General features: G+C 35.0%; 1 protein-coding gene across 1 annotated transcript in view; it reads right to left on the bottom strand.

The window, feature by feature from the left end:
• The window catches only part of CUNH11orf58 (chromosome unknown C11orf58 homolog), a 12,708-nt gene extending 6,508 nt beyond the window's left edge, over window positions 1-6,200 (bottom strand). Inside the window, exons 1-2 of the mRNA XM_015477662.2 lie at window positions 5,976-6,200; window positions 75-158 (exon numbers count right to left, since the gene is read on the bottom strand). Of these exons, the coding sequence (XP_015333148.1) occupies window positions 75-158; window positions 5,976-6,038 (147 nt within the window). The 5' untranslated portion in view covers window positions 6,039-6,200. The remainder of the gene's footprint in view (window positions 1-74; window positions 159-5,975) is intronic.
• Between the last annotated feature and the right edge of the window lie 5,778 nt (window positions 6,201-11,978).

Here is an 11,978-nt window from a genome sequence, read left to right as displayed (position 1 = left end):
TAAAAAAAAAAAAAAAAAAAAAAAAAAGGCATTTTCACAGAAAAGATAAAAAAGGCATACCATGTGATACTTACTTTGCCTGCACCCATAAGTCTCAAGAATTTTTGTTTTCTCTCTTCATTGCCCAAGTCTGCTGCCTCCCAATTGCTAGATCCAAGCTAGAAAAGAAATTAGTTGATTATTTTTCTAGCATAAAAAGAAGAATTAAAAAATTTAAAGTCTCTAAGTTTCCCCCGCCGTTGATTTTAACTATAAACAGCTATAGTCTTTCATGCTTGGAAAGTTAAGGACATATGTCACATTTGAATTTAAATATGCTCCTTTTTAATTTCATCTGAGCTGAATTCTTCTTTTGCAGCCGGAGCTCTCAGTTTCAAAAGTTTACATATATCAGAATCACCCAAAGGACTTGTTAAAAGAGATTGCTGTTCTATACCCTCAGAGTTTCAGATTCAGTAAGTCTGGGGTAGGGAATTTCTTTCTTCCTGAGGTACTGGGGAATGAACCCTGGGCCTTGTGCATGCTAGGCAAGCACTCTACTACTGAGCTATGTCCCCACCCTCTAGGGAATTTCTAACAAATTCTCAAGTAATGCCTTTGATGGGAAGATCACATTTGATACCCACTTCCCTAGAACCCTAAAGGGGCTTAGAGCATCTAGTATTTTGAACCCAAAAGGCTGCAACAATTTTTAGTTGAAAATTTAAAAATTCTGGCTTTAGTGATATGCTAATGATAGCATACCATCAGGATTCACTGGACCTAATTTTAATTTCAGTTTCTTTTGAGCAGTTATTATTAGTTAGAATTGAGATGTTATCACTTTTATTCTTTAAGATTTTCTGAAGAACAAAGAAAATATACTTCTTTTTTTAAAAGAACAGACTAAAAACTAATTCTACCTTGCATTATCAATGGGCCCACTAAATCATTTTATAAACCTAAAACATATCATGGAATTCTAATGACTGTTCCCCCCGCCCTTTTTTAAGAGATAATTTTCCTCAGTGACAATTCTTTTTTTTTTAGTTGTTGATAGACCTTTATTTATTTATACGTGGTGCTGAGAATCAAACCCAGTGCCTCACACATGCCAGGCAAGTGCTCTACCACTAAGCCCCAGCCCCAGCCCTGTTTTTCCCTTTATCTTAAAATTAAGGTTAAGAATCATTTTATTGCAATTCATCAATTATTCCCCCCAAAGTTAAAATGACTTAAATAATAAGAAGAAACAAGAATAACTGTGGAAGGCTTTTCTCATTGTGTCCAAAGTACTGCATCATCATCTTTGAAGAAGTCATCATGTCTCTGTAGTCTGCTTTTAGAATTCATTGTACTCAGATGAGAATTCAGAATTGTTCCTTTTCCACCCATAATGGCAAGGAGAAGAAAACTGACAGAAGGCATTTTACCATGATTAGAACAAAAAATAAATAAATAAACAAAATACAGGCAAATGCAAAATGATAGGCAATACAACTATAAACTAACAATGAAGATGAAATTCACTATGTGCAAAAATCTCAAGACTATGAGTTCTTTGTTGATGAAATACTAGACTTTGTTCTCCAAATCAAGAGATGTGAGACAAAGAAAAACAGCAACAACAAAACAAGGACAAATGAAGAAATAATGGTACTCACATCCAGAGGGTCATTCAACAGGAAGAACTTTACCTTGCCATATTCTGCAATAAGAGTTTGGATCATCTCATTTTTCAAAAAGGATGTGTGATCTTTATTTAATCTTTTATGATGTTTGTGGACCAAAATTTAATATTGGTTGTGTTTGTAAGTAGACAAAGGCTGAATGTAGGTGTATATACAAATGTGAATGGAAGAAAAGATTTAGAAATAAAGCCATCCATTGATCACTCTAATTGAGTTATAGTCTAAAGTAGAAATGTTCTGTAATTAAGGAGCAAAGACAATAAAACCCTGCTCAACAGAATTTTAAGTAATCAAAAATTTCAAAAAAATTCAAGTGTTATTAGATGGATGTTGCCAATAAAAGAATGAGAAGTAAGGATAAAGCTAAAAGCTTTTAGAAATAAACATTAAATCTTAAATTGTATGTTCCAGGTTCACACACAACAGCTGATGAGCAATTAGCTGTATTCAGAGAATGTGAACTCTTGTGTATATACACTATTAAAATCAGAAAAATGGGGCTGGGGTTGTGGCTCAGTGGTAGAGTACTTGACTAGCATGTGTGAGGCACTGGGTTCAATTCTCAGCATCGCATATAAATAAATGAATAAAATAAAAGTCCATGAACAACTGAAAAAAAAAATTTTTTAAATCAGAAAAACATAGAAGAGAAATTTAGGTTTGCTATTGTTAAATTTGTATTAAAATTTTGAATAGGGCCCCTTTCACTACCTCTTTATTCTTTCTTCTGAAAATTATTCATAAAAGTGTAAAAGAATATAAAAACAATGAGAATTACTTCTGGGCATATTAGGGTTAAAGCATTTGTAACACACTGGACCCACTTGTGGTTCTTCTAAATTCTTTCTGGTGGAAGGGATTACATGTTCTCATAATTTTGGCTACCTAAGTTACAAATCTCTACTTCTTTCCATCTGACTGCTCATATCTTTTTATAGGTCATTTGGTCTTAACTATTTCTGGTTCAATATGGTTTAAAACTTTTTAAAAAAGTACTAATGATGCTTTGGATTTCAGTTGCATTATATCATTTACTCTGTGAGCCTAGATGTAAAATTTAATTTCGTTTTAATTCTTGATCTATAAAAACAGACCTCTTTTAAGACACTGTCTTAAGAATATAACACCTAAGAACTGCATACAGCTTGAGCATCCTTAATCTGAAAAGCTCTAAAATTCCAAAACATTTTGATCACTAACATGACACCACAAGTGGAAAATTCCACATCTGATCTTCTGTTCAGATCACAATCAAAATGTAGGAGCACCTAAAAATATTGTATAAAATTACCTTCAGGCTATAAGATGCACATGAAACAAATTAATTTCCTATTTAAATGTGGGGCCTATCCCCAAGATACACATACATACATATTTACATATACATATGTATATATTTCAAAATCAAAAAAAATCTGGCCCTAAGCACAAGGGAAACTCAACCTGGAAAGTTTTATAATCTATGATTAGCTTTTCACTTACAGTCTCTCAAAAGCCCCTCATAACAGTTCATTTAACAAATAAGGACACTGAGGTTCAGAGAGCCAGGTGATTTGTTTCAGTTCTCTGGCCCTAAGTCCTCTGTTTTTTCACACCATACTGTACATGACCAAATTAAACTGCACATTGAAGGTAGTCTATGAACAAAATGTAGAGAATTAAGTTAAAACAATGGTCTAAAAACCAACTTTTCTGATCTTCTACTTCTACTGAAAGAGCAAACAAAGGTTGGGGCTGTAGCTCTGCAGTAAGTGGTGCTTAGCATGCCTGAGGTCCTGGGTTCAATGCCTAGCACCAACATTCCCCCCCAAAAGCCAACACCTTTACAGTGTTTTTACATAAATAACCCTATTACCTACAACAACTAATCCTAATTTAAAGATAATATCATTAAGTTTTCCGGTTCTTTCTTTCAAAGTTTAACAAGTACCTTGCTGAAGTGCTACATTTGGAAAAGCACATGATCACTCTAATTGAGTTATAGTCTAAAGTAGAAATGTTCTGTAATTAATGTCTAATAACATTTCTAGAGGTTCTCCACCAGTTACTCAAATGAACCTCCCCACTCCCTATAAGTAGTTTTCATGTCTCCATTCCAACCAAACTGATGGAACCTTTAAGTTGCCATCATCCTTAATATTCTTTACTATGCAGTCAATTTTCCTCAATATATATATCTTAGTGACTCTACACTGTTAGCATTTTCCTAGAGTTGTAGTCTGATTTAATATCTATTTTAATATCTCTTAAATGTTCTATTACTCCCAGTTATGCGACATCGGTGGGCAAAAAGACTTATTTTTTACAAGAAGTAGCTGCTCATTAGAAACTGCTGACCAACTACAAATTATAATTGATTTTCTACAGTTTTGAAGTCTAGTTTAAAAATATATGATTTAACAAATATTTTTAAAACAAGTACTTAAGGATAACTCCCAATTACCAGTAAAAATAATAAAAATCTCATGAAAGAGGTACAGGTCACTGTACTGTAACATTAGCAACATAATCATTTTTAGAATAATACTTTACTTGTTGCTTCCAAATCCTAATCTTTTTTTTTTTTTTTTAGTTGCTGAGGATTGAACCCAGGGCCTCACGAATGCCAGGCAAATGCTCTACAGGCGAGCTACAACCCCAGCCCCCAAATCCTAATCTTGAACCATAACCATCTCCTTTTTTGGACAGGGGAGGGTACTGAGGTTTGAACCCAGGGGCTATTTACCACTGAGCTAGGACCCTAGTCCTTTTTCTTTTTTGAGATAGGGATGCTTATAGGATCGGAAATGGTATTAAAAATCTTCTAGTTTAAATTGATCTTATCAGAAGCTGTAGAGACTCAATAAATATCCCTTTAACTTTCTGCTAAATACATAACATTACCTGCAGTTTTTTGGTCAAGTTTAAAAGACTGTTTATTTCTGAATTTAGGAAATCTGATATCCTAGCAATTGAGTCACAGTTAAATATGAGGAGAAAAACAATGTAGTAACCTTTAAAATCACAGCCAAGTTAGTCAAAAAGACCTGTACAAACTGATGACAAATATTTAATTACAATATTAACAAGAAAAAAATCTCAATGTCAGTTGCAGGGACAATAGGGGATATGAATAAACCTAAGCATGTGTATAACCATTATTCCCAAATCTCCAATGATTACTAATCTTTCTGCAGAGCTAAAAATAAATTTCCTTAAAGATTCTTACTATTTGTGTCCACATCCCACCTTCCACCCATAGAGAGGTGGGTCTTAGCACCATCTCATTGAGCACAAAATAGTATCGAGCCAGTGTGGTTCAAAGATATTGTGAAAGGCACTTAACTGCATTACTGAAAATAACTACACATTCAGAAATTGACAGTGCTTTAAACAATAACTGGAGGAAAAAAAAATGTCCTTCCATGGTCTTTAAAGATGACCTCTCCATGACCCCTTCCCAATAATTTTCCTATCAGTGTTCCCAAGGCCTTTATTCATTCTATGAAGGACAATTTTTTACAAGTACTGGTTATCTGCAGTTTCCATCACATTGCGCTAGAGCTAGGCCAAATATGCAAGAGCTTAACGTAAGCACCACACTTACATCTTTTAATTCCCAAGACCTAGCTTAGAAGTCAATATTTAATGGGTTACTTTACAGAATTATCATTTTTGTTACTTAAACTGATAAGGAAAAGGTTTGGGGGTAAGGCGAAGAAAGAACAAGGTATGCTATCAAAATGGGCTTCTGGGTCTCACTGTCTTAGACCTCACCACATTACCAAATATCGGTACCAAATTACGTCCCTGGTACAATTTTTTCGGTTCAATGCAGCTGTTCACTTTTACGAGTACATTAAAGATAACCATCAACAGTAGACTGCAAAATTACTCCAGGTCGGAGAAAGTGTTCAAATGTGCACGAACATTTCGCCATTATCATAGGAACATTTCAAACCTAACAACAGGGACGGTTTTGCCGTCTCTATGGTGAATAGAAAGGCCAATGAAATCACCTTCATCAACCATCCAACACGCAAATGACGATCCCTTGACTAAGCTCTTTCACTTCTCGACCCTATCAGGATTTCCTTCCTCAATCGCCCTTTCTACGCAGGTACCTGGCTCTCAGCATGTGGCCCTCTTCAAACCTTCCGATCCTTATCAAGAAAGGAAGACACTTCCCAGTTATTCGTGATTCCCCCCATTGGCCTTCCCCCTCAGAGCCACTTCAGGCGCTTCTTCCCCCTTCGTCCACCCTTCCCGGCCTACCCCAGCCTTCAGTAGGCCTCAACCCTCACCCACTCCGCCATTGTTATTTACATCGTCGTCTGGGGAGGCTGAACGCTTCACCCCGTGCGGGTGAGACTCCCTGGCAGCGCTCATCGTTGCGCGGATCCCGACGCGAAATGTCCAAAACACTCGCGGTTCTCCTCAGCCCGACACCAGCAGCCCGCAATCTGCCACCGGCCCAAGCAGCGCCACTCCAGAACGCAGATCCCCTCCGGGCCTTCTCCGCCACTGTCGTCACCGCGGCGGCCGCTCGCCGGTCCGAGGCACCCTGGGAGTTGTAGTTTCCGGCTTCATTCCATACTGGCCTCAATAAGAGATAAGTGTGTGATTAAAACTACAATTCCCAGGAGGCACAGCGGCCAGCTCGTGCTGTGTGGCGGGAGTGCCCTCGTAGGCTCCTCCTTCTTCGGCTTGTGGAGGGAGCTTTCCCGCGGAAGGGTATAGTGGTGAGCTTTGGGGAGAGAGAGAGCTTCGTCGCTACCGAAAGAGGCCTAGTAGGTTTTCGCATTTCACTGAGACGTTGCCACCCGGGCAAATGCATCCCTCATAGTTAAGCACCTAGGTTTAAATGTAATGCTTGAGGTCAATTGAATACCCAGGATAAAAACCATTTTTATAAATGGCTTCTTCCATTCCCACCCTGGTATGTGTTCTCACTTGCCCATAAGAGGCTTTTAGGAGATTCACACGAATATCTTGCCATTTTCATCAGACCGAAGTGAATTCAATTTGATATCGAATGCTGGTTAACTGGCCATTATTGAAACAGATCCACCTGAGGGAATTCCGGACCGCTTTCCACAAGGCTGTGTGGTTAGCCTTAGACTTAGTGCTCCAGTCTGACTTGCTGTGGTCTATAGTCCTTATACTGTTGAAGTTTTCACCAAGTCTGTGTCCACTAGAATCCTCTTTTATTTTTTTCTTTAAAAAATATTTTTAAAATTAGGGTGAATTTCACAAAACATAAAATTAACCATATTAAAGTATACAATCCAATGGTCTTTAGTACCTTCAAACCCTTCTGCAACTCTCACATCTACCTAGTCCCAAGACATTTCATCACCCCAAAGAAACTCCAGTACCCATTTGTGGGCCCAACCCCATATCCCCTCTCCACTGCCTACTCCAAAAGCTCTGATATCTAAAGGTTTTGTTTCAATACTGGAAACTAACTCCTGCAATATTAAGGTGTCTGAATGTTTAACCGTGCCTGAACCTAACATTGTGTCAGGATCCTTAGTTTATGAAGCTTTCTGATCTCGATCAAAAAATTGATCTTTTTTTAAAGCAAAAATCAGTAAGAGGTACGACGTACATTTAGGTGTGAGTTTCTGTACTGAGAGCAGTTTGTGAAACAAAACCTATTAGCTTCTGAACTCAGCAACCACTCTTGTTTGCCTGCATAGAGCTATTATTACTTTCCTAGATTTCAGATGATCACTGAACCCAGTGGAAGACAGTAATTTATACAAAGATGCAGATTCTTTTTTCTTTATGTTGGAAACATAGAAATAACATAATAATAAGTAGGATGATAAAAAGATCTCACGGCCACATTTTATAACTAAGAGAGCTACTTAATCTATTATTTCTGTGATAAGAATAAACCCCTGAGGAGAAAAAGCATTTTTTTTTTTTTGGAAGTGGTTGCTTGATCTGTGGCAGAATTAAAATATTTTGCTCACTAACTCTGTAATTCTACTAATGTTCTACAAATGAAATTAGAATAATACTACATTTAAGTTACAGAGCTTTGTAGGATGACCTACAGTTCACCTCCAATGGGTTTGGCAAACGAATATATGCCATTTAGAACTCAGTTATATTACCAATAAAATGAGATGGCTGAATAGCTACTTTAGGCTGCTAAAAAGAATTCTAAAATAGAAAGAACTGTAAATAAGGTTTGTAGTTACATAATAATTCTAACTTTACTAATTGGTGAAAGTCCAGAGAAGATTTAATGAACTAGCAATATTCACTTATCAGAATTATTGGCACCTGGATGGCTAAGTCTTCAAATTTCTATAAAGCAAAATCACAAGCCCAAAAGTAACATAGGAAATAAAGACTGGATCATTTGATCAGATTTTACTGTATTCAGAAAGCTATTGTTAAAGATGAAATTATACAGTAATAGAAGTATATGGAACAGAGGTACAGGTATAATTGCACAAATGGTGAGAATCTACATCATGTACAACCAGAGAAATGAAAACTTGTGCTCCACTTGTATACAATGAAAAAATGCATTCTGCTGTCATGTGTAACTAATTAGAACAAATTAAAAAAAAAAAAGAAATATGTGGAATAGAAACACAGCAATGGTCTTTGTTTTGTAAAAACGAGAAGATACTGTCACAAGTTGAATTATTAAAATACTATCTCTTGGGATTGAGACTATTCCAGCTCCATTTTTTATTTCTGTAGCTTCTAGCATAATGCCTGCTACAGTACATAGTGATTGTCTAAAGTCTGTACTTTCTCAAATATTGTGATAAATACACATTAAGTGTAGAAAACATTACTGAATATTTCTAAAGGGAATGTAAGAAAGCAACACCATGTTTTCTGCCTTCCAGAAATTTAAAATTTAATTGTAACGATTTGATCTCAGTCTACCTATTAGCAAAATATATCAGGAAAATTTGTTAAAGACTTTGAAATGGACAAAAATGATGGAACAGTTACCTTTTATGGGAATGCTGAATGTCTGGGGACTCTTCAGGGATCCTTTGATTCTAAATGAGCATGTGTTTTTTCTCTTTAGACATATATCCTCAAATTTCTTTAGGGTTAAAACATTTAAAATCATTCTTTTACTGTTATGGTCATTTACAGTCAACCTACTATGTAATAGCACACCAAAACTTCTTACTCTTATCTTACCTTAACTTAGTATCCATTGATCAGCCTCTCTCCATTTCTCCCTCTCCCCTGTACTCTCCCCAGCCTCTGGTAACACCACCATTCTACTCTCAACTTTTATGATATAACTTATTTTATATTCCATATATGAGTGCAATCATGTGATACTTATCTTTCTGTACCTAACTCATTTTACTTAACATAATGATCTCTAGTTCCATTCATGTTAGTGCAAAAATGACAGGATTTCATTCCTTTTTATGACTGAATATTATTCTAAAGTGTATATCTGCCACATTATCCATTCATCTATTGCTGTACCCTTAGATTGTTTCCATTTCTTGGCTATCATGTATAGTTCTGCAAAAAACATGGGAGTACAGATGTCTCTTTGACATACTGATTTCATTTTCTTAGGTGTGTACCCAGTTGGGTGATTACTGGATCATGTGGTAGTTCTATTTTTTCATTTTATGAGGAACTACCATACTGTTTTCCATAATGGCTATACTAATTTACATTCCTGCCAACAGTGTGCAAAGATTCCCTTTTTTCCACATCTTCAGTTTTCTCCATATCCTTGTCAACACTTGTTATCTTTTGTCATTTTGATAGTAGCCATTTTTACTAGAGTGAGATAATATCTCATTGTGGTTTTGATTGCATTACCCTGATGATTAGTGATGTTAAGGGGGATAGGGATTTAGCTTTGTTATTTTGAACATATTTTCATATACCTGTTGGCCATTTGTTTGCCTTCTTTTGAGAAATGTCTATAGGATCTATTGTCCTTATATTATTGAGTTTCTAGAGTTTCTTAAATATCCTGGATAAGAACCCCCTCTCAGATCGAGAGTTGGCAAATATTTTCTTCCATTCTTTTGCACTTTTATTTTGATTTACTAGGCTACTTTACTTTTACTACTTTTACCTAAAGATAAAAGTTAAATTTAAAAAAATGAAAAGTATGCATATGGGTTTTGCCCATAATAATTCAAATGATTCCTATTCTTGGCAATGCAAACGGGTTTTGTCTAGTAGAGGATTTAAATCTCTGTAAATCAAATTCTATAATGAATTGGCTTTAATTTCTTACTGATTTCCTCAATGTTTTCTTTGGGGTTTGGATATTGAACCCAGGGTTGCTTTACCACTGAGCTAAATTCGGCCTTTTTTATTTTATATTTTGAGACAAAGTTTCACTAAGTTTCCTAGGCTGGCCTTGAACTTTTTTGATCCTTGGGTCTCAGCTCCTGAGTAGCTGGGATTACAAGCATCTGCCATTCTGCCTGGCTATTGCTGAATAAGTTAAATAAAATATTCAACACAATATTTTAACTCATGTTCTGTTTGTATGAGAATAATGATTGTATAATTTTGGAAATTATACTTTAAAATATCTACCTATATAATGAAGATAAAAGTAATTAAATACATGTATATGGATTTTTAGAAAGTACTGATATGATGTTCTGAAAAATAATAAAATAACATTTGCTTTTTAAATATTTATTTATTATTTTAAAAATTTTTAGCAGTAAATGGACATAATAACTTTATTTATTTATATTTACTTGGTGCTAAGGCTTGAACCCAGTGCCTCACACATGCAAGCAAGCGCTCTACCACTGAGCCATAACCCCAGCCCAAATATTTATTTTTTAAACTAATATTTTCCTTTGTCAAAAATAATGAATCATCTTTGAAGGTGATGTCCAAAAAAGAAAATTTGAAATAAAAACATTTATAATCTCACTAATCAGGAATAATAATCACTGTTGACTATGGAATATAAGGCTTTAGATTTTTTTTTTTTTGGTATATATCTATTTTTTTTTTGTCTGAACTAGGATAACACTGTGCATACTGATTTAAGCCTACTTTTTAAAATTTAAGAGTATAGATAACATGATTTTGATGGTTATTGTGGAAGATTGATTTCTGAATTTCTAAGGCGAGGGGCCAATGTTTAGCTGTTGTAACTTTGCAGGTGACATTATTTTAGAAATGAAAGCATGTTAAATAGACACATTAAATCATCAAATATAGAAGAGTTAAAGCAAAAGATTTCAATTCTCTATTAAAGTGGCAGCCACTTTGTATAGGATCTTAGAAGTCTACCTGTACGTTTCATGATGAATGAAATCTTTTTAAAATATTGTTGTTTGTTTTGTTTTTAAAAAGACTCTGGCATAGAGGTTATTGGGGGAGGGAGGTAGTGTTTGAGGGTGAGGAAGAACTCAAAACTACAAAGGAAATGAAGCCTGGAACATCAGTATAGGAAAGCAATTCTATCCTGGCAGTTAACATTTAAAAAGCCCTTTCAAGGACTAAAGAAATAAAGGCTACAAATATCTGAAGTGTCTGAAGCCTGAAATGGCTTTTATACTTTTTGAACCTGTTATAAAAGCTTTCTTAGAACTCTTCCTCCTTTTCCTCTCCCAAAACAAAATAGTTTGGGGGCGAGGGTGGGTGGGGGTAGGGGTAGGGATGGGGATTAAACTGGAAAAGACTAGGCAAAAAGGATGTTACCATAGCTTTTTTAAAATTTTAGAGCCATAGGAAATGCTGTTTAAAATAAATAAATAAATAAATAAATAAAACAAAACAAAGAAGAAGAGTTGCCATATTTTAAAAGTCTTTTGAAAACAAAGAGAATAAGTAGGTATAGTCTTGAAAATCTTATGAATTGCTACCCGCTCAAATGTGGTACATTTTTCAGCAGGAATCAAGCTCCTAAATTTGTTTATAAGCAAATTACAAAAAGTAAAAGACACGTCTGGGGTTGTGGCTCAGTGGTAGAGCACTGGCCTAGCATGTGTGAGGCGTTGGGTTTGATTCTTAGCACTACATATAAATAAATAAATAAATAAATAAATAAATAAATAAATAAATAAAATAAAAGATCCATCAACAACTAAAAAATATTTTAAAAAAGTAAAGAGAAACAGGGTTATGTATATTGAAACCATACTGTTTTTAAACAGTATTTGGTTGAACACAAATGTTCTGTATCTATCTTTATGAACAGTAAAGTTAAAAATGTTCAAAGGACAAGGATTGTCAATTGTAAAATTCTTCATCAAAAAACCAAATGTGAATTTCCTTCCTTGTTTTATGATTTTTGCATTATTTTTTATAACTGAAATGGAGAATGTATAACTG

This window comes from Marmota marmota, unplaced genomic scaffold (genome assembly GCF_001458135.2).
Source record: "Marmota marmota marmota unplaced genomic scaffold, marMar, whole genome shotgun sequence".
NCBI classification, from domain to species: domain Eukaryota; kingdom Metazoa; phylum Chordata; class Mammalia; order Rodentia; family Sciuridae; genus Marmota; species Marmota marmota.
The sequence above is the reverse complement of the archived record's forward strand: the minus strand, read 5'-3'. Positions and strand labels throughout refer to the sequence as shown.